A 27,984-nucleotide genomic window follows, 5' to 3' on the forward strand; every position below is an offset into this window, starting at 1 on the left:
GAATCTTGAAACTGCACATTCAGGAAGAAGTGTCACTGCACTCGCCTGCAGTAACAGGCCAGCACAAGACTAAAGGCGACGTGAAGCCTGCAAGCCACGTCAGGGGAAGGTAAGCAGCCAGGGGCCTGCGGCTGGGGCTCCCATTTACCCAGGACCCGCGGCAGCTCCTGCACGACGTGACGGACGAGAAGGCCCAGGCACTTGGACAGGTACTCGTTGCCGCTTTGCTGCTCCTTGCCTGGAGAGGTCTTCCTGCTGTCTCTCTCGATGTACATCACCAGCCTACACACAGAAGAGTGCAACAGATTACCTGGAGTGAGGAAAGACCGGATAGTGGAGTCTGAAAACGCCACCAAGGCAAGTGCCTCCCGGGAGCACAGACCCAGTCGGGCTGACGTTAAGATTTGTGGCAACTTGTCGGGCACAGTCCATTTTTGCCTCCGAAAAATCTAGACATTTATGCAGAAGGGAAAGAAGACAACTGATACGTCTGCCGTGTATTACAAAATAGTAAGTACCCTTGGCCTGTGAAAAGAAACCATGTCCCCACATGACGGTGAAATGCAAACGAACACATCTGGACAGAAGAGGGTTCTTGGTGTTTCAAAGATTCACAGCAGAACCACAGGTTGTCTGCACTTTGGCACCGCTAGCAATGAACTTGCTCAGAACTCCAGACCGGTCAGATGAATTCCGGTTCCTCTAGTAAATCACACACATACACCCAAAGAAAGAGTTTCATTCCCACACTGGAATTCACATGTCCTTTTGTCCAGTAGTTTTATGTTTGATATCTGCCTTTTAATAAACAGATTTCTTCTTTAAATCACTGGCATTCATTTATCGTCAATTTCTGAACCGTTTCTACCCCAGAACCGGGGATCATACTGGACCATCACTCTAGATACTTAGGGTGTTGTTGACCAGTTTTAGGCCCATTTTCATCCCGTTTGCTGGACCACCAGTCATCTTCCCAAGTTCCCATTCCCCTCAACTGTCCAAAGGGTGATGAGCCCACTGACTTCATCAGGCAAAGGCCCCTGCACAGCAGCCTCCCTGGCGTCGTCCATCTCCCAGCTCCGTTGTGATCACTCCTCCCGGCCAATGCCTGCTTCTCAGAGAGAACTTGCAACCAGCTCCCACCATAAACTGGAAAGAGGTGGTTTTACCCATAACTAATACATGCTGAGTATGCTGAAATCTTAACCCTTAGAATTCCTGTGACTCTCGTGCAGATTCATTCACGGTCTTGCCTTTCTGCTTACTGTTATTTGGAGCCCTATCTGTGAACACCTGGGAAAAGAACCAGGTCAAACGTTTAAGTTCCATACAAGCAGTTAGCACTCTCTGTTCTAGTCGCTGATCACAGCCCAGCCACACTGTAACAGATACATGACAATGGTCAAATGCAGACAGAACAATGACCAAGTCAGCAGAAATGCATTCTCAGTACTGCTTCAAGGGTTCAGAGCACAAATCTTCTCAATAATGAGTAGACCAGAGAAAAGGGCCATCACCACAGCATGGCGAGTCCAACCCAAAATCTGTAGAGTGTACGAAAGCAAATTCACACTTGTCTATAGGAGTCAGTTTTCCTCTAAAATTTAAATTATCCGTGACAAAATTTAATAATGTGCTACTTAATTACCGCAGTTTGAAATACCTTGCAGGCAAAAACTACTCATACTTTTCGAACACCAGTACAGGCTGTGACACATGAGAAACTACCCACTGCCTCAGCTGGGGGAAATGAAAGACCAATGCGTCCGTCACAACAGAAATCCGACTCTGGGGTGTCGCTCCCCTCGTGCCTTCCCCTCACCGAATGGGTTGACACAGCTACAGAATAAATTCCTGCTGCTGACAAGGCACATCAGGTATGAGAAGATCTCATATCCCATGAAGGAAATGGAACGTGGGAACGTTTGAGCGTAGCGCCCATAAACGCTTTCCAATTACTCTAGGACGAAACTGCATGTGGTGTTCCTTGGGGTTCTACAGGGGTATCCAGTTAAAAAGATCAACGACCTCAACAGTAATGCAAATAAACCACAAATACGTAAGGCCTCGCCCTGGCTGGTGTGGCTCAGTGGGTTGAGCATCGTCCCGCAAACCGAGGGTTCTATTCCTGGTCACGGCACATGCTTGGGTTGTGGGCCAGGTCTTGGGGAGGGGAGGGGGAGGGGAGGGGGCCTCCAAGAGGCAATCAATCGATGTTCCTCTCGCCCATTGATGTTTTCTCTCCCTTCCTTTCTCCCTCCCTTTCCCATTCTCTAAAAATATATAAAACCTTTTCCATACACATACATACCTACATACATACATACACACTTCTCCTTCTCCCCGTACCATTACATTTAATAGGACCATTTCTCCCCAGGACTTCTCTGTTTCCCAGTCTATGGCCCCACCTCCACTTTCCTCCATTTATCTCTGGGATCCATTTCTTCTAACTGGACCACAGTTTTCTTAGTCCCGTCTCCACAGGAATCCTTATGCTCATTCCCCACACCCCCATCTTTATGCTTCCATCACCTGCCTTCTAGAATGTCCTCCTGCTGTACCTTCATGCTTCTGTGGCCAGACTCTGCCATGTCCCATACTTGTTTATCTCTCTAGTACCCATACCAGTGCAGGGCTGACAGTAAAGTGAGCTCAGTGACAACAAGGACGGTGACATCTCGTTCATTCATTCAATAAATATTTGCTGTGTCTACTATGCGCCGAGCATTTTTCTAGTGGATGTGTACACAGCTCATGGAAAGCAAATTCAAGCGGGAAGAAATAGCCAATTAAAAAAATAATGAGAAAATAGTGGGGATGAGGTTATAAGTCTTATCGCAAAAAATGAAGAAGAGTAAGACAGCCACTAGTCAGAGCGTGGTGTGTTCCTGCCTGGCAGGAGCACAGTGAGGGGAAGGGTCGGAGAGCGAAGCAGTCTCCAGACCTTGCTCGACCTTGTGGGCCATGGTCAGAGGCCCAGCTTTCAGTCTCCACAAGGAGGAGTGGCATGATCTGACTTGTGGTTAAAATGAGCTCTCTGGGGCCCGCAAGGAGTACGGACTACAGAAACATAAGAAGACCGGTTAAGAAGCCAGTACAGCAGCTCAGGTAAGACATTATGGTGGTAAGACATTTAGTGTGGAAATGGTATGAATTGATGAGACACTGGCTATCTTCTAAAGGTGTAAATAATTAGATTTGCTATTGACTGGACATGAAAGAAAGAGAGAACCCAAGCGTAACTCCGCGCAACCAACCAACAGGAAGAGCAGAGCAGCCACTGGCTGAGATGGGCGAAGACCGCTGGGAGCAACAGGCCCGGGTACACAAACCACCACCAGACGTGGAAATGCGCACATCGCGTTGGCAGCTGACATGCAAATCCGAGTTCCCAGGAAAGGCCTGGGCTGGAGGCATGAACCTGAAAGTGATCCTTGGGCATGTGGTATTCAAGGTCATTAGACTAAATGAGATCACCTGGGGACGCAAGTCTCAGGACTGAGCTTTGGAACCACCACTATACAGGCTGAACACGGAACAGGACCAGCAAAGGAAACGGAGAAAGAGTGACTGGTGAACAATGAAGATGACCAAAAAGAGTGGTCACGCCACCAAACAGAGAGCACTTCAGAAAAAAGACCACGGGCTTCCAGTTACCAGTCAAGGTGAGTTAGGTTATCCAGGCAAATCCTCCCACCAACAACAAAACAACAATGAAAAGTATTGAATAAAATACATACCCACTTCATATATAATCATATCAAATTATGTAGATTACAAATAAACACACACACACAAAATGCCTAACTCTCTGCTGTTAAAGAAAGAACTTGTGGTTTGGATGAAAACATCATATGGTGTCTCTGGGGCAATGTAAATGCAAAACAAGATGACAAACTGTACCCTGAAGGACTGTGTCACGGACACAGAGCAAACTCTGGAAACTGATGTCAAACGTGCTCTATAATTAGAGCTATTTATTGAACGTGCCCTTCAATAAAGCGGTTCACAAAGGGCACGTGGACGGCTGAAAAAAACACATCTTTTTAAGTGTTAATAATGAAAAAATTCAAAAGCAATACTTTATTATTTTATATATATAATTGTAAATGCATGAGAAACTACGGTAATAAATAGTCACAGGTGGATGTTTGTGTATTTCATCAAATCCCTAATACACACACACACACACACACACACACACCATGGTCCCAGAAGCAACATCTTTTTGGAATTCCCATTGAACAAGGCTTTCATATTATAGTCAGGATTGCCTCGAATTCAAACAACTCCAAGATACATTCGTCCAATTCTGGCTTTTGTATGGAGAATGAATCGCAGCAGGGCTCAGTGGAGGCCAGACTAGAAGCAGGGAGACCGGGGAGGAGGCTGTGTCATGGCAGAGAGGCGCTGCCGGCTTGGAGCAGAGGGCAGGGGGGTGTCTGCAGGGGAAGATGTGGGTAATGGGGTGAGGGAGGGAAGGTCTCATGAAGGAAGAGCCAGTATGATTTGCTGATGAGTTGGATTGNTCGAATTCAAACAACTCCAAGATACATTCGTCCGATTCTGGCTTTTGTATGGAGAATGAATCGCAGCAGGGCTCAGTGGAGGCCAGACTAGAAGCAGGGAGACCGGGGAGGAGGCTGTGTCATGGCAGAGAGGCACTGCCGGCTTGGAGCAGAGGGCAGGGGGGTGTCTGCAGGGGAAGATGTGGGTAATGGGGTGAGGGAGGGAAGGTCTCATGAAGGAAGAGCCAGTATGATTTGCTGATGAGTTGGATTGTATGAGAAAAACAAGGGTTACTCAGAGGCGAGGGTTCGAGCAATGATAAAGAATGGTAGAGAGCATTTCTGAGTGTTATTGACGGGAAGTTTGGGAGTGGAGACGGAGTTAGGAAACATTGGTTTTATGTTAACTTGAGGAGTCTTCTTCCTCGTGCCACTGAGCCACTAAGATAAGCCTGGAGATACGGATGTGTATCAGCACAGACGTGGTGTCTGATGCCACTGGATTAAAAGAAATCACCTTAATGATAGAAAAAAAATGACCCAGGACGATGCGACAGATAAACAACAAAGGGACTAAGGCGGGAAGACACAGAGGAACACAGGTTAAGTTCCGACTCTGAGCCCTATGACTACAAAGGTAAATTCTGGTTCAAGTTCGCAAGTTGAACCCAAGCATTTTATTGTACTTCCCATTTTTACATATTCCCACAGAAAATCCACATTAGCCCTAAAAACAAAAAACTGTGCCATTCACAGCCAGAACCTTCCAAGAAATTCCTGAACGTGCTGGCGAAGATGTAAGTGGATTGAGGGGAAGTCCCAACACACGGGTGAGAAACACCCACCTGGGAGGGAGGTGACCCAGCAGCACCCTAACCTCTAAGTGGCAGGGGAACAGGACAAATTTACACTTAGGAGCCGAGAAGAAGTGAGTTTCTCTGCCCTACGGACAATCTTCTGAATGAGCTACGTACCAGAACACCTGGCACAAAAGTCGTGCATGCAGACTAGAAGGAGAGCAATCAAAGGGAGGCTGCAGTAGAGATTTTAAAGCAAAGGAATGACTTTGATTTGAGTGGCAGTTGAGAAACATTAATCTAATAGAGAAATAGAGAAATGATGCGAGGGAGGAAGCCAGACAGGCGATTAGGAGTTATAAGCGTGCGGGTGAAGTGGGGAAACTGAAAGGAACTCAGGAGAAAAGGAGAGACTTTCTGGAAATGGTGTGAATAGGAGACGAGGTTCCAAGTGTCTGTTCAGAGAAGGGAGCATTCACATTATGTGGAATCAATTACATGGGTTTCAGAAACAGAGAAGCCACACCTCTTGCTTGAACTTAACCCAGGCTCCTCCTTGGAGATGCCACTAACCCTGCAACCCCCCATTCCCACCGTCTGGGACACTCTCCCTCCCTCTGAGTATTACTGAGCCACTCCATGCCCCATCACGGACTATTCCCGTCTGTTTCGACCACAGATCTTCCCAAGGGCAGGATGCTACTGGAATAAGATGTCACCTGGCTATCCATCCCACCCGCATTCCTCTGGGACAGCTTCACACCTGTCCCATGCTGTAGCCATACACTATTTCCAAAGAATCAAAACAACACACTTTCCATTGCTTCACTTCACTCTAAATCCATTTTAATCTACCTTCTGCACATTCTTCCTCTTATAGTTGTTGTTTCCCCCATGCAGGCAAAACCTGCACTTTAAATACGAGATGCATGCTTGCTCTCTTCCATCTCCCTGTTGGAATTCTCAGAAACTCCTCATCCAATTCAATACTCCTGTCTATAATTAGAGCTATTGTTTTGCAGCTTATGGTAGGTGATAAATGAAGTTCTGGCCTGAATTCTAACTGCAGCGACCCAGCAGCATATCTGCAGACCTACGCTGTGATTATCTTTTCAGTTCCGAAATGCACAACTGCAATCGACATCCTCAGCAAGTAGCAGAGTCCAAACACGACTATCTGATCTATGCCAGGAGGGCTATGACGACCAATGGAAGTCCCCGGCCTGTCCCCCAACACCAGATAGGAGCCTGTAGCAACAGAAAACCAAACCACAGAAATCAACAGCAACAGCAAAACACTGAAAGGTGCAAGGGGGATAAAAATCTGTTAGATCTCCATTTAAACTATCAGCCTGTGCAAAATCTTAGAAAATGACTGGGATGAATCTTAAATGACTGGATTATCCACAATATAAACAGGTGTGACTCCAATTGCTGCTGCGAGGTAAGATTTAGTGTCTCTATGGGAGCAAATCAACACAGCCCTGGCATCATAGCTGCCAGTTCTCTGTACCAACTGGAAAAAAAACACCAGTGCGTGTTTGCTTTTACTCATCAGGATAAACGGTAAACATTCACCATCTCGCCTTTGATCAAAGCCAACAATCCTGCTCTTGGCCATAAAACAGCCTGCAAAGAACTGGATCATCCTGAGGTTCCAGCAAATGCCAGACTTGCACAGCACTTTGATGAGAGTAAGCTGATCGGACCTGAGGAACAGTTAGCAGCACGTACTTTAGGTGGCTTCCTAAGACACGAGAGACCCATAAGAATCAGTGGGGCTACAGGTCCTCGGTAGTTTCCGGGGCTCAGCGGTCTAAAGCACACTGGGACAGCCCCTCGAGTCAAAGACAAGTTATTGCATCTTCCACTGACTGTGACCAAATAAGTGGCCCTTTGTGAACCTAGAAGGCAATACATGCCACTTTTGAAGGTGTCCCTCTGATCCTGTCTGCGGCACCGTCAACCTGCTGGTGGGAATGGCGGTATAGTGAACACACGCTCTGCTCCAACTCCAGTCTGTGGGATGAGCTGCTTGCCACTCTGGACTTTCCACTTAGTGGATCTACAGACTCTGAGTGTCTGTGGAAAACAGGGGGGTGTGGGGGGCCCCAGGGAAGCACCAGTAAGTGAATCAAAACACAAATCTTTGGAGTTGCTTTGGCCTGAGGGTTTGTGCCCACCCCCAAGCTCATATGTTGGAAACCTAACACCCAATCTGACGGTGCTGGGAGGTGATTAGGTCATGAGGGTAGACAGAGTCCTCGTGAATGAAATGACCCAGAGCTTCCACCCAAGTCCCCTCCTCCCTGTGAGCATCTAAGGAAAAGCCTGCCACCCACAGAGGGCTCCCACCCCACCACGCTGGCCCTCGGATCTCAGGCGTCCGGCTTCCAGAACTAGAGGACGTAAATGCCTGTTGTGTGTAAGCCACCCAGTCTTACAGCATCTCCAACAAAGGAGTTCTAGCATCTCCAACAAAGGAGTTCTAGAGCAAAGCCACATTCCCATCTGCATCTCTCACTATTCTTTTGAGAAACAGCTCCTGGTAGAGAATGAACACATGACTACTGACATCAAATGATCACGTGATCCGAGTTACAGTCTTTAACTGCAGCACTAAGCTGACACACAAACCACTAGGTTGGGCACGTACAGCAATAACGCATCAGTAGGTAGATTGATCAATATAAGAGACTGAGCGTGAACAAGGGACAGGATGTAGTACTAGTAAATTGCATGAGTAGGTGGGTCAGATTCCTTCAACACGTCTCCCTCTGCAGGGCCTCTCCTCTCTGGATCCTGGTTAAGAATTATGCATGACCAGCTGGGTGAAGAGGAAAAGCGCTGGGCCTGGTTAGTGAACGGTTCCCTACAACATGCTGGCATCATTTAGAGTAGACCCGCGGCAGCGTCACACATGGAATCAGAAGTGCCACTGAAAAGGAAGGCCTTCTAGTTAGCAGAATTTCAAACAACAAATTTTGTTGTGTCCTGTGTTTAAACTTGAGATATGGCCAGAAAGACAGATGCACACTGATTCATGGCTACTGACTGGCTGCTTAGTGAGATGGCCAGGGACTCAGAAAGGGCACGATTTGAAACCTGACAAGAAGCTCCCTGAAAGGGGCATGGTGGGAGGATCTCTCACAACGGGCAGAGAGCATAAAAACATTTCTGTGCTGTGGATGCCCGCTCTGGAGAAGGCTCTCAGCAATCAGGTAGACAAGATGACATGTTCTGCAAATGTCACTCAAGACTCTTTCCAGCCACCGCAGGGCTTTCTCAGTGGGCTCAGGTACAAAGTGGCCAAGGTGGCAGTGACGGAGGCTATGCTGGACTCAGCAAAATAGATGCCCCTCGTCTTGGCACTGCCACTCCGGCCACTGGGAGAAGCCAAGGCTGAGCCTCACATTGGCCCCGTTCCCTGGGGAGACCAGCCGGTCACCCAGCCACAGCTGGTTTACGGAAGGAGCAGCCAAGTCTCCTCACTGCAACAGTTATACATCCTGGGTATAAATTTGCTTTCCCTGCCCATAAGCTTCGGTTAATGACACTAAAGTTTAGGCTTAAACAATACCTTATTTAATGTATGATAATCAATATAACACCACAGCCAATCAAAGAACTCATGCACAGCAAAAGAAAGACGGTAACGTGCTCGGGCCCATGAAGTCCCCCACCACCCGGAAGAACCCAGCCTGCATGCAAGAACGGCCTACCGAAAAGTCAGTCACAGTGCCAACTGGGAAACACCACAATAAAAAATGGGGTTCTATCTTACACACCTGAAGCATATGTTTTGAGTCAACAAACAAAACATCTGCTTTTGTCCCATCCATCGTTAAAACACAGACCTGGGAATCCAGGGGTGGAAGTGGGAGTGACCGCCTGCCCCGATTCCACCCGACAACCCCTCTCCACGCCCTGAGCCCCGCCGGATGGGCGCCCAGGAAGGAGAGTTCCCACCGGAGGACGCAACAATTCAGCTTTAGGAAATGAAGAGGGTGAGTGATCACGATGACTAAGAGAAAGCCGGTTGCTGCCAAACCGCCCCAGACGGGGCAAACTAGAACCCGAGGGACCCCCCGAAGAACCTCCGGGTTCCCCTGGACCTAAGGGATGAAGTCCACAAAAGCTCAGCAACCAAGGAAAGGCAGGTTCAGCACTTTCAGGCAGTGACATCCCCAGCAATGTACAAACCTGTAATTCAAGTTTATCTATAACAGCGGAACTACCGAATCGTAGAGATTCCTGATACACACTTTTAAATGTCCTCAAAGAGGTAGCCCCACCGACTGGTTAAAAGCAGTCCCTCTCTCTGTACTTTGGATATAAGATAGTGGTAGTTTCTCTTATTAACTTGATATTATGATGAGTAGAAATAGTATTTAGTTATTATAATTTTCATTTCTTTGATTATTAATGAGGATATCTGTTTACAACTTTAGAAATCTCTTTACAGTACATAGATTAACTCTCTTATACATGACGCAACAATTTATAAATTTTGTTGGCATGGAATTTTTCATTTATGATTTTCAGGAAATATAAAAGTGTTTAACCTATATGTAGCCAAACTATCAGCGTTTCCTTTTATGGTTTTTTTCATTGCTTTTCTACTCAGAAAAACTGTCTTTATCCATATTTAAACATATTTTCTTCCAGCTGTTTATAGTCTCTTTTGGGTATATAATTCTTTAATCCATCTGGAATTGACTTTTGTGTGGTGTAAGCTGAGAAGATAATTTTTCCCACACAGTTAACCAATTACACAGAGTAAATATTTCTTTTTAAAAGATCCTTCTTTTAAGATCAAAGCAGTTTTTTTTTATTTCACCAATTACCATATTAATAGCAAAGCTACGGGAAGGGGGAACCTCTAGGAAGACCTGACCCATCAGGAAGACTGACAGTTCAGGCTCCCAGCAAACCTATCCAATGAGCATAAAAGACTATTCATCCCCTCAAAGGGTTATCACTTCTAGAGACACACAGGACCCTGTTTTATCACCTGTCATATTCAATATGAGTATGAAGCCATTTGAAGAAATAGGTGGACGTTTGGGGGCAATCATATCATTTTTATCTGATTCTGACAGCTCCATTTCACTTCCTGTCATGCTAGAAAGATTTGAGAGTGGACATCATTAAAAAAAAATAGGTGCTGAAACTTAATCCGTAAAAGGCCGATGGGGATGATGGTCAGCAGGAAAAAATATCTACATAATGCAGCAAAGGTTATCGCGGGCTCTTGATGTAAGACTTCCATTCCCAGGCAGACAGGCAGCACTGTGGTGAGCTCCGAAGGTGGTGAGCTGGTGGAGTTTCAAGAGCTGGGTAAGGACGGGAGAACAATTTTCCCATATAAACGCATCACAGAGACTTTGAGCATCTCTCTGCCTCTCTTTTCCATACATTATATTCACCCTTGCATTTTATATGCAGACGAATGTAATGCATGGGCTGCAGAGCACAAGGAACAAATAGAAATAAATCATCTGTGCACAGTCTGTCCTGGATGCCTATGTGTTTCTGGGAGCAATTCCTATCACTAAATTTTTGTAATTTTGACTTTGACCCCTAATTAAGCAAAATGTTCTCTCTCCCCGCTCCAAAAATTCTATTCTTCTCATTAGACCTGTATTACGAGTTTTAAAAAATGTACTCAATTATTAGTATATTTTTTGTCAATAAAAATGTATAAAAACATGCTTTCTCTCATTATATAAGTACCTATGTAATATTCACAATTTTGCCTCTTGATTCAGAAACTCTAAAATATTTACAAGAAATATTTACAAGAAAGAGTTTGCCAGTCCTAATCTAGATCAATCACAATTCCAAGCACTCCTCCATATCCTATAGTAAGTAAAAAGCTGGATTCAGAAATAGACATTAAACCACATTTTGAAGGTTCTTCTGGGATCCAGGAGAGCAAGCAGATGGACTGGGCACTTCAGAAGACATCGTGTAGGGAGCACCAGAGCGTGGCGGGAGCCCGGATGCACGCGGAACAGCTTCCGGGAGACAATACCCAGAGACGGTGAGAGACCTGCCCACCCTGTGACTCCCGCCCCTGCTCCACTCCCTCCTCTCACTAGGCTGCCCCTTGGGTTTTCAACCACTCATTCCAGCCCCCACAGCGATGGAAACTGGACCGAGGCACTGGTCCGAGAACACCTCCCGAAGATGCAAACCTGAACCAACGTTAACACCCTGCCTCGGGTGTTCATCCCTGAGACGGGGGCAACCGCAGGGATTTCCCAGCGCCCGGCTTCGGTTTCACGGGTCCGTTTTCTAGTCTTCGGGGTTTCTGAGCTGTGGCTATACATAAAATGTTAACCCTGGGGGAAACCCAGCAAAAATTCAATACCAGCTATGGAGAGGCCAAAAATACTACTAACGAAACTAAGAAAGGAGGCACCAAAGTGAAGTCACTGATGAAATCACGGGACTCCTACCTTGCCTGGCAGCTCAGCAGCAGCATCTCGTGGTTATGAATCAAAATGTATAAAAGAACCAGGAAGGCTTTTGCTCTGATGGAAGTTGACGGGCTGTCGAGTAAACGGATAACTGTAGACACAAAATCCTGTGGAAGACATTAAAATTAGTTTTAGAAAACATGAAATAAATAGGGCAGTCAATTCTCAGGGTTAATAGGTTATAATTGCCAAGCCGACAGCAGGAAATAAAATAATATCAGCCACCGTTTCTGCATTCTTAATTTGTGCCAGAAGCTATACTAAATTTTTAATATGTATTATCTCATTTAAACCTGGAAACCAGCCATAAAAAGTTAACAATATTCTCCCTATTTTATAAAGGAAAATGAATCTTGAAAGCTTGAGCAATTTGCCCACATTCAGAAAGTTGCGTTCAAACCCAGCCGGTCGCACACCAAAGCCTGCTCCTACCCGTGCAGCTACACAACCAGAAGCGTGGTGACGACTAGAACTGGCAGGCACGACCCCATGTAGGCACAAGTGGACCTGCACAGGTAGACAGATACCACTTCTCTAGTCTCCATACAACCCTCAATACAGGGCACATAAAAAAACCCCTATATGCCTACAATGTTTTTTAGTTAAAGGTATATTACAACACAGAAGAGTAAGTATTCACAAGTACTACTGTTATTTTTTCTTCTAACAGAGATTGTACATCATTTCAGGTGTATCCTGATATGCAAAAAGGATATCCAAACAGACAGACAGACAGACACACACACGGTTAATGAAAGTAAATAGGTAGGAATATGGGATCATATTGTCAACAGGATGGCTGCAGAGAGCAGGAACATAAATTCGCACGAGTCCTTAACAGAGGCAAGTACCTGGCGCTGACACTATGTGTCTAAGGCAGATGTAAGCAACCTGAGTTTTTCCCATGCCACAAGCCTTTTACGTGAGGGGCTATATTGCCGAGCAGGAAGAATTTACACAGGCAGCTGTATCTTTCTATTTAAGGATGGAGCTATAGCTATGTATCTTTATGCATTAGTCTCACCTAGTTCCTGAACCACATAATCACCACCATTCTGATTCAAACCAGAACCAACACCAAGGTGTCCCTGAGTAACAGATCTGTTTCCACCTTTCCGGCATGCAGACAGTACAAAGCCTGTTTCCCGCCCTGGCCATTGTGGCTCAGTGGACTGCGCGTCATTCTATAGAGAGGAAGGCTGCTAGTTCAATTACTGGTCAGGGCACATGCCTGGGTTTCGGGCCAAGTCCCCAGGTGGGGGCATGTGAGAGGCAACCAAGTGATGTTTCTCTCCTTCTCTTTCACCCTCCCTCCCCCTCTAAAAATAAATAAATAAAATCATTTTTTAAAAAAGAAAGAAAGCCCCCTTCCCCACCATCAACTCCCAATTCCAATTTATACTTTGTGGTCCAAGGACCATGACCCGAAGTCTGTGCTCCACACGGGCACCACCTCCCGCACACGCGCACACGTAATTCCAAAGCCATTCACACGGCCACCAGCCAAAGACTGAAACGAACTGTTCCAGCCCATAGGAGACTAAAGAGACAATGAAAACTGACTGCAGTTCAAGATCTGGAAGTTCTGTTCTGCATAAAAGGCTATTACTGGGACAACTGCACAATCTGGGTAAGGTCTGCAGATGAGCTAATATGAATTCTAAATAAATGTTAACTTGATGTTTAAATCCATGGCTTGTTTTTAGAGAGTATTCAGTGAGGAAACTGAAGGCAGAGGAGCCTCGGGCCTGCAACCTCTTCCTGAATGGGGAAGAGCACACACGGTAAGAGACAGACAGAGAAGCTACAAAACGAATACGGCAAAATGTCAGCCTTCGGTGAACAGAGGTGAATGGCATATTGCAATCCTTTGTATTATGCATCCACCATCAAACTTATCACCTGCCCAAAAGGTGATCTACTGGGAGGATCATCAAACCAATGGCTGAAGTTAAAAATCAGAGCATCTTCCTCCTCGACCCCATGTCCAATAGATTCCCAGTTTCGGCAAGAACACCACCCCACCACCGTCGTCCTATTTCAATGCACCATCCTGTCCCTTCTGAATGACTGTGACGGGCTGTATCTACCTTTGCCTTCTTCCACCTGTTCTACAAGATGCAGCCACAGTGAGCTTCTACAACAGCAAATATGACTATGTTATTCACCTGTAAGACATTCTCAGCAGTTGCTGCAGCCCTTGAGATTAAGGCATTAGAATCTTGCAAATTAAAATAATATGCTTAGGACTCTGAGTGAAACAAACTAGACAAAGTATAGCAAATACTGAAACGAAACGAAATTGGGCACGAGATTTGCTTGTAACACAACCACTCCAAGTCCTCAAAGAAGATGCAGTGTATCACAGACCACTGTTTTGGACCTAAGCCTAAAAGCATCTTGTGCCTTAAATAAATTCTCATAAAGTCACTTCGGAAAAATTGAGGGGGCGCTACTGACAGACTCCCCACAACTCAGCGCCAGGGCCCCATATGTAACGGTAACCAACACGCCCCGCACTTTTAGAGCAACATTCATCTTCCACCACTTGAGGGGGGCAGATGACAGACTGCCGGCAAAGATTCAGTGTCGCCCACGAGGAAGCCAAAGGACCTTTAGAGAGAGCCAAAAATGACCCCGGGTCACTTCAGTATGCAGCCCGCTATGTACCTGGCTTTGACTTAAATTCATCTTGCCACTCAGCTCAACACACCTAAATATTACACGTGCAGAAAAAGAGCAGAAGCGGTTCAGGTGTAAGCCAGACCACAGCAGGGTGCATTTACGTCCAGCACGGAAACGTACTTGGCGGTGATTTTGGAATGAACGTACCTGTCTAACACACAGATGCTGAGATGGACAGTCACAATGTCAGGAGCGGGCCCAAACATCTGAAGCACCCACCACAGACAAAATGTGAGCTTCACCCCAATTAAGCCAAAGGTGAAGCATCCCTCTGCTGCATATCACAAACGGGAAATTACGAGATGAATAAAAATGACAAGGCAGAGAACTTCAAAATTAGCTCTTGTAAATCTGAAGCGATAAAATTGATCTGCTTCAATCACCTGTCACAGGAGAAAATCAGTGAGTACAGCCTGGCCATCGACTGGCCACAGCCCGAAGGAAAAAGAGTGAGACGGCACGCAGGTAACTACACCAACACCCTTTTCCTGTTTAATATTGATGGAAATGAAAACTGTACTGATTAAATCCAAAATTGTGTTTGGATTGCGCTTTCCTTAAAGAAGGTTGGCCAAGAATCTAAGTAAAAACTGTCTGTAAGAGAACATTCTTATCACTATGGACAAACTAAACATATCATACTACGCACTAACAATCTGATTAATATGCATAAGCTAATTACCATATTTTAAAAGCTGGATTAGCAGCCATTGAGTCAGTATGCCTAGAGATGGTTGAAAAATAAACCTTAGTAGACTTAGCATCAAATTTTTTCAAAATTCTGCAGCCACGAAATTACACAGTGATCGTCCACAGTACTCACAAATAACAGACATCTGCTGCTTCTGGTTTATTATTAATCACTGGTGCTGCATGGTCAAACACGGCTAATCCTACAAACACGGCTGCAGTCAAACTAGACTGCTCAAATAAAAATAGCAGCTATTGTCAAAATGAATAAGCAAAAAAGTTAAAAGGCAGTATCTCTATTAGCACTCAGAAGGAAGCTGTCTCACTAGTGAGCCTGCACAAACTCCCCTGTGAAATAGGCTACGGCTTTACAAGGCAATGTTTACATCATTAAGTGACCCCAGAGTCCACAGAGTCCAAAGGACGCATGCCCGATTCTCCGGCTGTGAAGGACGTGCAAGGTCACATACCCCAGGAACAAAATGACTGAGACACATGTTTGAATCCATGTAACTTAAGTTGATGTGAGTTTTTTTTTCAGCTCAGCTAATTGAAACGCAGCACAATGAGGATCCAGGAGTTTTATATGCTTCCCATATTTTAACAGCAAAATCTGGCACTGAGCTTGTTTTTTTTAATCTTTTTGTTAAAGATTTTATTTATTTATTTTTAGAGAGAGGAGAAGGGAGGTTGAAAGAGAGGGAGAAAAACATCAATGTGCAAGAGATACCACGTTAAGGTTGCCCCTTGCATACCCCCAAGTGGGGACCTGGCCCGCAACCCGGGCATGTGTCCTGACTGGGAATTGAACCGGCAACCTTTTGGTTCACAGGCCCGCGCTCAGTCCACTGAGCTACACCAGCCAGGGCTGGTACTGAATTTTTAATATAAGTTATTTTTTTATACCATACCAGTGATTTATTTGCACAGCAATTGTCTAAGATATTCTTTCCCTTTCTCCCTATGTGCATTCATACATACACACACGTATATATTTACATATATAAATTTGCATGTGAATATACCTGTGTGTTATGTCACTACCCGTTTAGGACAACATACTAGACTGTTACCCTTATTCTCTTTACTTGCCTTTAGCATATTCAAAGACAAAATTCAGGGAAGTTATGAACATATCCCTGGACAGGAAATATATGGATCACCAAACAATTGATCCCATCTCTGTGACAAGATCCTAGTAGCACATGTGTGTGTAGGAGAAAGTGAGGGAATGTGTGTGTGTGTGTGTTTGTATGCACGACAAAGCCCTTCCACACATCAACAACCTCTCAAGAACAAGAACCTGATTCAGAAGGGAATAATAATACCACTAGTCAATCTAGTCAATCTAGTTTGGGATGAAAATATGGCTACAGTTACACACTTCAAATGGAGACTCATTATTAACTGCAAATTACTATGGAAACATATAGTGTGCGGCTAATTAAATAATCCCAAACTCTTGAGTTTTATAATAAGAGAAGTACAGCATGTGTCTTTAATAACGTGTCTCATCACCCACCTTTCAGAGAACAGGATAGAACTATTTACGCACAGCCCTGTAAGTGCAGATGGCACCTGCCGTGCCCCCTGGCAGACGCGAACAGGAAGGCGTGTGTGACAGCATTTACGCGTCAGGGCGACACCGACCCGAAGACAGGAGGCAAGCAGGACGACAGTGGGAGGAGAGTTAAATCATGATGCCGCCCCCAAAATGAAAACTACATAATAATTTATAAACGTTCTTGGGGAATACTGATTGACATACACATTTTGATCTTGATTTTATAAATGTGGGCATAAAATGGACACACAGAAAAGAAGACTGAAAAATAAATAAACCAACACCTTAACGGCCACTATTTATGGGTAATGAGATCACAGTGGGTTTTGTTTTCTTCTTCAGGTCCATCTACATTTTCTGCAATAAATAGCAATTTCATTTATTTAAAAGGAATGACACAGGACCCTCTGGGGAACTTCAGGTTAAAAATACCAGGCTATACAGGCACAGTTCCCCCAAAAGAAGAACATGGCCAGTTCCTTCTCCCTGCCCACGGGGAGGCAGCAAACCTGGTGTCTGTTCCTGGGTCCCTCCCTCTTCCACCCTTCCCAGCCTGTCTGCAACCAAACAGGAGAGACCACCTCCACTTAGCAATTACAAGGTGAGTAGCCTGCCCCTGAATCCCACCCACGCATACGAATACAAGCACTTGTCTCTACATAAAAATAAAACAATGACCACTTGATCAACACCCCAAGGAAGGTCAATACCACGACCCTCTGTGACCCAGGTCTTCTTCTGCCAAGTCCCTTTGTCCCTGCTGCCCATGTCGGCTTCGCTGGCCACCTCCCTCTTCCCAGGTCTCCCAACATACCTCACACCTTGGGGAAGCCCAACTACCATAAGTTCTTATTTTACTAGCTTTGTGAGATATCATATTTTTAAAGATTTTATTTATTCATCTTTAGAGGGGAAGGGAAGGAGAGAAGGAGAGAAATATCAATGTATGGTTGCCTCTCGTGAGTCCCCTGCTGGGAACTGGCCTGCTACCCAAGCATGTGCCCTGACTGGGAATCGAACCGCGATTGTGTGGTTCGCAGGCCCGCGCTCAATCCACTGAGCTATACCAGCCAGGGCAATGAGATACCATATTTGAAACTAAATTTATACCTGTGCTCAGGTGAAGGGAAAAAAAACAACCGCTAAAACTCTCAGCCTCTATTATCATAATTCACGCAGTAAAACCACTCAAGTGTACTTTTTCTAATACAATGACAACAAAAGTAATGGCTTGGAAAATTTAGCAGCGAAAATTAGATACACAGAGTGTTGCGAAATACATTCCTCTGAGGCTCAGGTTTCTTAGCAGAGTGTAAGTCAGACTAATTAAAGGCAGGAAGAGTCTTACTCTCCGTTCAGGTTTTCACAGACCAAGTTCACTGTGCAAGCCTGACCATTATTAATAGTAATTCCCGAAGTTTTGACTTCTAGTATAAAAACCAGCATTCGAAGTGCTGCATCCGACGCAGAGGAAGCACAGCAAACACCTACTTCTGTGGCTCTACATTTGGGCCCGTCACTTCCCCGTGGTCCACAGAACTCCAATTTGGCAGGCAGCCCCCCTCCAAAGAGAATAACGGGCCCACTAAGTATAAAACACCGCACACTGCACTCCCTGCACGAAGATCCGTACTACACATGAGCATATGCAAAAGTGGGAAAGTCTGCACAACTGAAATCATCTCTTTAACTCACGACTTTCCAAACATACATATAACACGGTCCACGTTTTCACCTGCTGACACCGCACTGAGCGCTAATGCTCCAGGACAGGGCTTCTCAAACCCTCACAGTAACGCCAGTCGCCTAGAGACCTCATTAAAATGATGGATCTGAGTCAGCAGGACCTGGGTGGGGCCTGAGGGGCTGCGTCTCCAGCCCACTCCCAGGAGACGCCAGTGGTCTGGCCCAGGGACCTCTCTTCTGCGAGGACCAGGAGGCACATTTTAAAAGGGGGCTAAAAACAGGAGGAAGGGAGCTCTCGAGGTGACTGGCGTTGACGGAGTATTTGACAAGGAAGGAATCACAATGAGTCGGCGTACAAAGGGACCCCTGTCCCGGGACAGGTGAAGGACGTGGGGGCTGAGGAGGAGGCAGAGGGCACAGCAGCACGGACGGAGCAGGCGGGAAGGACTCACTGTCTAACTTTTCATCACTAACACGGCATCACTAACACGGCACAGGCAGGCGGAGCCACTCACTGCATCTACTTCAATCACGAGGCAGCTCTCCCAACATCTGCAGATGGAGGGCCTGTGCTACGTAGGTTTGGCAAAGTTTAAAAAGGTCTCTTGAAACAAAAAGTCAATTCTACCGAGGTGATATTACTTGTCCATGATGAATGCAAAAGAAAACCACCATTTTCAACGTGGAGGAACAGATGAAAGCCAGGTCAAACCTTTTCTTGAATCAGTCTCTGAAGATGAATCCCGCAGGACAACATGGTGGTGAACAAGGTCAACAGGTACTGCTGAACTCGGCAGATGGCGGAGGCCAGGGAGTCGATGACGGCGTTCAGGCCCACCTTCTCGATCACGTTCTGGAAGGCAGTCGGAGAATGGCGGGTGACCCTGCACAAGGCCTGCGGAGACAGAGGACGGGCCTGTCAGACAACTCCAAGGGCAACGGCCAGGCCCTGCAAAGGTAGGGTGGCACAGAAGGCGCTTGCCTCGCTCCTTCGTCACTTATTTCGGCTTCAGAAAGTTGGAAAATTTCAACACATTAAAAAAAAACAATAATGCAGCTGCTAATGAAAACTAGAGTTGTTTTGTAACATTAGAAACCCCTACAGTAATAGTCATATAAATTATGATAAACTAAAATGATAAGCTCATTCATAAGTCTAGATAAAAAAACATCCCTTTCAGGAATAAGCATTATTAAGTGTCCCTTCATACAGACACTAAGCTAAGGGCTAGAAAAATAGTCATGAAAGTATGTATCTAATACCTATGTTCAGTGCGTGAAGAACACTGGGAATATCTGAAGACTACCTCATCTAATTCAACAATATGAAAGCATATTATTAATACCATTTTACAGACGGTAAAACTAAGCCATAAAACACTTAAGTAATTTGCCCCAAAATACATAGCTAGTAAGTGACAAAGCTGGAAATTAAACTGGAGTAATCAGAGCAGTGAGGTTTTCCTAGATTGCTCATAAACTATTAGAGATAAAATTTGTCATTAATAAATAGAATTTAATAATGTGATAGGAGTGGGCGCAGTAATTATGCTGGGAAAGGCAGGAAAAGCCAGTCAATAAGAGCTACCTCACTAAGAGGATGTTACGCCAGTTTCTGAAGAGGAAGTGGGAAATGGATGGGTGGGAAAGTGAGCAAGGGAAATTCTAGCCAGAGAGAGAGAACAAGGATTCACGCGGTGACAGGAGGATGCAGAGGACAGGCAAGTTGTCCGAGGCAAGCAGAACGTACTCCAGACGGAGGAGGAGCAGCAGAGGGTAGCAAAGGGGAAAACGCGATCCACCTCTAAGAGTAGGCTGAAGCCAGAGGCGGTCGGTCTCCCCAGCTAGGACCTCTGAGTTTTATGCCATAAGCCAGCAACTTTCAACCAACACGCTGCAAGAATTTTTAAAACATGCAATACCTGACTATGCAGTCTACCTGACACAGGGACCTCTTCTCCCTTAGATTGTCAAATAAAAAGTGACAAGAGCCCACACAATAGCCATCCAGTGTGAATGAATCAAAATTATACCTATTTTTTTGTCAGCTTCGCAAAAAAGAAAAAAAACAACTTTATAAGTGTAATTATTCCTTTACTTGTGCCAGGAGACGGGAAAGGTTGAAAGTCACTGCCGTGCGCAGAGGGAGGACCTCAGAACATTTGCTAAAACACAAAAGGGAGGGTTGGTCCTATTCCACGTGTACATGGGAGACTTCAGGAAGAGAAATACACTTACACCAGAAACAGTTGCACAAAAACATTCACTGCAATGAATGTCTTATAACCTCCGTCCTGATCTGCATTTGAAACAGATTGATCACCTCAATTAATAATGAAAGGAGCAAGTACAAGATAAACTGTTAGAAATATTACGATGTCAAAAGAAAGGAAGGCTGGAGGAAGAGAAAAGATAAAGACTTTGAAACACACTGTCATTTCTTGAACATCGCAGGAAAAAAAATTAAATGTGTCTCTATCTTCAAAAATGAACTTCTTTTAAAAGTTATTCCTATTGATAAAATAAGGAAAAGAAGGGTTGATTGGCATAAAATCCATCTGCCACCAAAGTGAAATGTTTCAAGTCAATGTACTTCTGTTAGGCTGAACCTTATTTCCAATCTTTATGGAAATGCTAATGATACCTCACTGTGCGTCACCAGCAAGGGGAAGGTAACGCACACAGAGCGTGAAGGCCTGCAGGGCCCCTCTCCCGGCGCCGTCCCTCGGGAGGGAGCCAGGGAGGTGAGCGGGAGAAAAAGCACAAGGAAGAGTCTTCCATCTTTTATGTCTGTGCTGTTCAAATTTTTCAAATAAATGCACATTATTTTATTAGAATATGAATTACATCCCAATGCCAGGACTGTATTAGACATTTTGAGGTGCAGTAATTTTCTCTATGTTTTTACTGTATAAAAATTAAGGAGAGGTGGCTGCTTTGAACCCTTTCTGTGAGATAATATTTGATAGGATTTCACTGAAGTAAAAATCTTCTCAAACAAAAAAAAATTACTACATGGAAATAAGCATTTATAGGAAAAGTTTACTTTATTAATACTGTGTATATTTACTACCATTTCTGAAGTAACTTCAGAAGCACACTGAATTACAAGTACACTGAAAAATGAACATCTGGAAAGTATTAAATAAATATACATAGTTCCCTAGAAAAGAAAAAGTGCCTCTCTCCTGGCGGAACTATCACACGGGACACCTGCGAGTGTCTTGCATTAATAATCATCCGCAAATGAAAACAGGGTCTCAAACTGATACCCCGTGTTCGCTGCAGCATCTGTTCCCACCAGCCGAGGTAGGGATGCACCTACGTGTCCAGCAACAGGTGAATGTGCAGAGATAAAAAATGTGGGACATACGTACAGTAGACTATTTTTTAGCCATGAGAAAGAAGGAAACCCTGCCATTTGTGACAACACAGAGGGGACCTGTAGGGCATTCTGCTGAGTGAAAGAAGTCAGACGGAGACAGACACGCACTGTAAGAAACCACCGGCATGTAGAATCTTACAAAGCTCGGCTCACGGGAACAGAGGACAGAACGGTGTTTGTCAGGGGTGAGGAAAACGGGGAAAGTCAGTCACATGGCACCAACTTCCGGTTGTAAGATAAGCAAGTTCTGGGGATATAATGTGGAGTACAGTGATCATAGTTAATAATGTTGTAGTCTATACTTGGAAGTTGCTACCAGAATAGAATTTAACTGTTGACCACAAAAAAGAAATGACTGGGATGGGATGGGATGGGATGGGATGGGATGGGATGGGATGGGATAGGAGGGGATGGGAGGAAATTGGGAGGAGATGGGAGGAGATGGGAGGAGATGGGATGAGATGGGATGAGATGGGATGAGATGGGATGGAAGGGGAGGGGAGGGGAGGGGATGGAATGCAGGCATTAGCTAACACTGGCGGTAATCACCATGCAATGGAGATGCACCAAATCAAGACGTTGCACACCCAAGCTTGCACAATGTTGTATGTCAGTTACATCTCATCAAAGCTGAAAATATAACCACTGACCCCATTTCTAATTTACACCAGAAATTTGCATTCATTTACAGGTAGTCATATTGGAATGAAATTCCATGATACAACCTTTGCTTTGAACAGCTTTCAAACAGTATTTGCATCTCTCCTCTTTCTTCAGAGGAGCGATGGATGGATAAAAATTGGATATCATAGTTTAGAAGGTCTGAAAGTCAGGTTCTTCAAGTCAAAAACCCAAGTTGTATACATTTCAACAGAAAAGTATCAGCTAATAACTAGAAACAGGAACATGAAAAATAAATTCACTAAAAATCTGACTCTGACAGTGAACATTTAAAAATTTAATTTGGAATAAATCTATGAAAATGGTTATTTATAAAATTGAAGCAGGATCGGTATATTATTTTAATAATCCAAGGATTTAAAAATAACATTTTAGACGAAGCCCTTAAACATCATGCTACCATTGGAACTTTTCAAGCAAATTCAGGGTTCTCCCAACATGACTCCGATACAGAGAAGCAGTAAGTCCCATCAGCAAAAATGACTTTCTGTCAATATAAAATAGATATAAAATAGATATAAAATGACCCTGATCATGCAGGGGTCATTTCATGATGAAAGACCTGTCAAACCTACTACCGAGTGTACTCAAGGCCGTACGGGGCCAACTGAATGGTCTGGGCTTCGAACGCTGCTCGAAAACCTAACACTTTCCCTGTAACCGGTCACTCTGGACATGAAACCCAGTGGGCGCTTGGTGGAGGCTTAAGCACATGCACATTAGTGCTTCTATTTTCTGACTCAAAAAGGAAATCAAATCTCAGGTCTGATTTTCAGTGATTTAGCTTTGAAGTATTTATGTTTTAAAACAGAGAAGACATCTTAAAACTGGGAAGAATAGTTCCAGTTCAAAATTCACTTCAAAGTTTGTTCAGAAAGAACACTGAATTGCCTCCAGAATTTCTGACAGTCTGTTTGATAAAGCTTCCCAAGAAACAGACTGATTGGAAAGAGAAGGCCGCATACCTATTAGCATCACGAACACAATCACCACGGAATAAGAAATTTAAGAACCATTTCTTTTTTGTCTTTTGCATGATTTTTTGATGTCACAGCAAAATCACGTTGGGAGATTTTTCGAACTACACCCACACTCGTCCAATCCGAGATTTTAAGCCACATAAGAACAGGGGCGGGGAGTAGAAAGAGAAGAGGGAATCAGTGATGTTGCTTAAAAAGCTTCCACCCACCCTGCCAAATCCTTTCCTTTCTACACCCTCCAGCTCAGCACGCGGTAACTGAGACGACCCAGCCAGCCGGTTGTCTCCCTGGTAGGGGACAGTTCACTCCATCCACTTCCAAGATCCCTCGGGTCCCCACTGTGGTTCACAGAGATTCTCTGCAATCCTAACAATTCTAGGAATTTTTTTATCCACCCAATACCTTTCACCAAGCCAGATCCACTCCCTCTGAACACCACTCCCCCAGTGACGAGGCCACTCCCGAGTGGGAGGGAGAAACGGGCCGCCTTCCACTCCAAGCCATGCCAGTGTTCTCCGAGAGCCCCAAGGTCTAGCACGGTGGCTCGCAACCTCAGCAGTATTGGACTCACTGAAGTGCAGAATACTAGCCACGCTTACCAGAGACCCTGACTCAGCAGGTCTGGGTTAGGGCCCCCAAACCTGTATTTCCGACAAATTCCCAGGTGGTGTGTGTGCCACAGGCCTGGGGACCTGGTCTTGGGGACAAGGAGCAGGTTGGTGCCTCGACACAGAGCCACGAGACCCTCCAGCCAGTGCTTGTTCGGTCTCTGGGTCTACGGCTGCCTACCTCGCTCCTGCCACGTGTGCTCAGAGGGAGTGAGAGGAACAGGGCTCCTCCCTCCCTGCAACTGACACTTGGTGGGAAAAATGGGCAGAGTCATAAATTACATCCACTCAGCTGTCGTCACGGTGATGACAGAAAACAATGGGATACGAGGGTCCGGGGTGTCTCAACTGAGACGATGTCATTTAAGCTGAGGCCTGGAAAATGAGGACCCCACCACATGGAAAGCTAACAGACAGCACCCCAGGCACCAGGAACAATAGGGAGAAGGGCCTGAGGCAGAAAAGTGGGTAGGTTCCAGAAATTCTAGAAAATGTCAGACCGCAAGTGTTGAAACTGGTGAAGGAGACAATGAGAGTTACGAGATGTGGGAAAAAGAGGTGGGCAGGGGCCAGATCACCCCAAAGTCTTGAAGGTTTTGTGAAGAACCCAGAACTCATCACAGGGATCACTTTGTAAGGTACATATATGTCTAATCACCATGCTGTACACCTGAAATGAACATGATATTGTACGTTCACTCTAGTGAATTAATCAGTTACTTCTGATCTTTAGCACCAAATGGGTTCATTAACCTCCAGGGCACATTCCTGAGCAGTGAACATGGGAAAAGAAAGCAAGAAGGAAGTTCACCTCCGTAAGGCATGCTGGGAAGGAGGCCATCGTCATCCCTGCTAAGAACATGTGTGGAGTGACTTCCGAAGGGATATCTCCAGCTTCTACAACCTCAGTATTTGACAAGTCCTCACCTACACCTGTCTACAGGGCAGATTCAATTTTCTTGAGATTAGGATCATTAGCATAGCTTTGTTGTAGGGTCCCCGAACGATAATCTCAAACCGGATTCTGCATTCCACTAGTGACCTACTTCCCTTGCATCCCTGTAAACAGGGACCTTTAATGTTATCACCCACCCGTCCTCTACTCATGATGTGGAAAGGGAAGCTCCTTCTCAAACTTTCTTTGCAGGAAAAATCCTAACTCGCCATCGAAAGATGTCTTCTGTTTAACAGATGAGCAAAACCTGGTCCTGACGTTCCAGGAGTTTACAGTCTATGAAATTACAAGAAAACAAGCTAACCTAAGGAATTACGATAAAATAAGCTAACCTAAGTAATGGACTATGCGAAATGTGCTAACAGCTTTAAACACTAAACGTCACCCTAAAGCTGAAAGCACTTAACTTCCACCTAGTGCTTTACATAAAATATTAATAATCCTTTAAGGAAAATGGTGGAAAGCTGTTGAAAAGTTTCAGCAGGGAGAGGAGAGGGTGTGATTTGGTGACATTTGGTCTGTGTAGAGAACAGTTAGTAGAGCCGATCGGACCAGCCATGGGAAGACCAATTAGGAGGCCACTTCCGTGGCCCAGGTGACAGACGGTGGTGGCCTGGACTGTGGGGTAGCAGCAGAGCCGCAGCACGAGGTGCAAAGATCTGAGGGACACACACGAGTTAGAATCACAGGACGGGCTAATTAGCCGGGTGGAAACAGTGACGTGGAAAGAGTTAAGGGAAAGGAAAGTACCAAGAGTGACACCTAGCCCTTCATTCCCCTTAATGCATCTAGTCTTAGCTTCCCTTCCCACGGGGAACGTGTTAGAGTCTGAGGAAAGGGGGCAGCGAGGGGAGAGGGAGCACCGAGCCCAAGTGGCCCAGGAAGCAGAGTGGCCGTGCCAGGGAGATGGCAGATGACACAGCACAGGCGGCCAGAGTGGGTGGAGCCTGTCACACTGAATAAATACATTAACTGAGGGGGAAAACCAGTAAACATAGTGAGAATAATGGGAGCCAGTTTTCTCTCTGTCTGAGAGGGGATCTAACATCACAGAAAGAAAGGCCAGAAAGAATCCAAAGGTACTGGACTAAAGTTGGGAGTATCAGTGTGAACGCATGAGTCTTGTTCCAAGCATGCAGGGTCATATATTTATATATATTTATCTGTATATAAGCACACGTTTTTTTCTAGTTCTGTGTTAAGAAGGTCAAGGTGCAATGACATCCACAGCAGCAAGCGCAAAGAACACCCAGATCTCGGTTCCTCGATACCAAAGGCTCCTTGGAGACACATGGACCCCAGGGCCAGCAGGAAGAAAGCATGAAATTGGCCTGCGCAGATGCGAGCAATATGGCGAAGGTGCTACATAATGTAGAGAGTTCAGAAGATATTAGTGATCAAAGGGAGTATTTAAACAGACTATGTGAGAAAGGGCTGTACTGGTTCAAGAGACTATTAAACTGATACAACCACGCTAACACCCCTTCATGACATTACACGGAGTCAACGAGTGAAGAAAAGCTCAAACAATGGTACAAACAGGTCGACAGAACACAGAAGGCCGCTCGGAGGGGTCACGCTGGCCAAATCCAGGAGAACTTGAGCACCCAAACAATAAATCCTAATAGTGGTAGTATCACCCTACAGTCCCCTGGATAAAATAGCCTTCCGTGACCATAATGACATAGATACGCACATGCATGTGCCAGAAAGGAAAGGGCTTCCCGCACCAGAACCCCAGCCAACACCAGAGCTGGTCTCTGTACAACCCATGAACTGTAGAAGAACGGTTTTGACATTTTCAAAGGGGTGCAGAAAACAAAACAAACAAAAAGAAGATGCCACAGAGACTGTGTGTGGCCGACAAAACACAAGATATTTATTATCTGGCCCTTCGTTGAAAATATTTGCCAATCTACCATACACAAAGAATGACACAAACAGACAGTCACCCTAGGGCAGCCACCAGAGAGGCAGCGGGTACAGGTGACTCCTCAGTGGTGCTAAGGAGGTTTCATGAGGAAGCACCAGACAGGCCCAGGGTGGGCCCCACTGTACAGAAGAAAAGCCCTGTATTCTTTAAAACTGCAAATACATGAAGTTCACAGAAAGGCTGAGGCACTGTTTCCCACTGGAAGACACTAAAAAGACACAAAAATGATATATAACATACACTACTGAATAGGATCCTGGAGCAGAGTAGAAAAGAAAGACATTTGGGCGGGGTGGGGGGTAACTGGCAAAATTTCAGGAAAAAATTTATTATTTAGATGAATGCTAAGAACCAAATACAAGTAGCCCAAGATAAAAAAGTGAAGCTTAATGTGTCAGATGAAGAAAGAGCTAGAAAGTACAAGACTTTGGTGGGAACAACTGGAAAAAACTTTGCCAAGAAAAAAAAACCATGCTGATATAAAGATAAATACGAGAACATTAACCCAATTAAAGCAAAACAAGTCTGGGGTTTTTTTCCAAGGCCTAGGATTAAAATGGATGCCTTATGATATGATTCCAAGATGCCTGGAGAAAGCTCACTGGTATACACTTCATAACTAACTCTCTGTGACAGCTTCGCTATAATGATTCACAGCGTAATTACATTTTGGAATTTTGAAATCGTGTGGTTCCTGAAGCGGGGTGGGTGGGTGTGTGTGTGATGGATGCCATATATCCTATGCTTAATGATAGTCAGTGAGCAGGTGATCACTGACGAGTCCTTATTAGTCCTTGATCTTCAAAATTTCTTAGGTAAATTTAAGATAAGAACTGAAGCATACCCATAGATATCCACAGGATTTGGCAATATCAAAGTCATTACGGATCACAACAGGATCAGCCTCAGTGACATTTTCAGGACAGATACCAGATCGGGTTGAAGATGAAATGGGCCAAAAAGGAGCAATCATTTGTGACAATAATGCTTTATAAACAAGTATGGCTGTGCCGGGGGACATGCA

At 45.1% G+C, this 27,984-nt stretch overlaps 1 protein-coding gene across 5 annotated transcripts in view; it reads right to left on the minus strand.

Annotated features, from left to right (window-relative positions):
- ULK4 (unc-51 like kinase 4) overlaps window positions 1–27,984 on the minus strand; it is a 307,020-nt gene that overhangs the window by 216,551 nt on the left and 62,485 nt on the right. For all 5 annotated transcript variants that reach the window (XM_037030547.1, XM_037030549.1, XM_037030551.1 and 2 more), the window contains exons 21-23: window positions 19,131–19,313; window positions 11,773–11,900; window positions 149–282 (exon numbers count right to left, since the gene is read on the minus strand). In XM_037030547.1, the coding sequence (XP_036886442.1) occupies window positions 149–282; window positions 11,773–11,900; window positions 19,131–19,313 (445 nt within the window). The remainder of the gene's footprint in view (window positions 1–148; window positions 283–11,772; window positions 11,901–19,130; window positions 19,314–27,984) is intronic.

Source organism: Sturnira hondurensis, unplaced genomic scaffold (genome assembly GCF_014824575.4).
Source record: "Sturnira hondurensis isolate 20B ecotype Veracruz unplaced genomic scaffold, ASM1482457v3 Scaffold0020787, whole genome shotgun sequence".
NCBI classification, from domain to species: Eukaryota; Metazoa; Chordata; class Mammalia; order Chiroptera; family Phyllostomidae; genus Sturnira; species Sturnira hondurensis.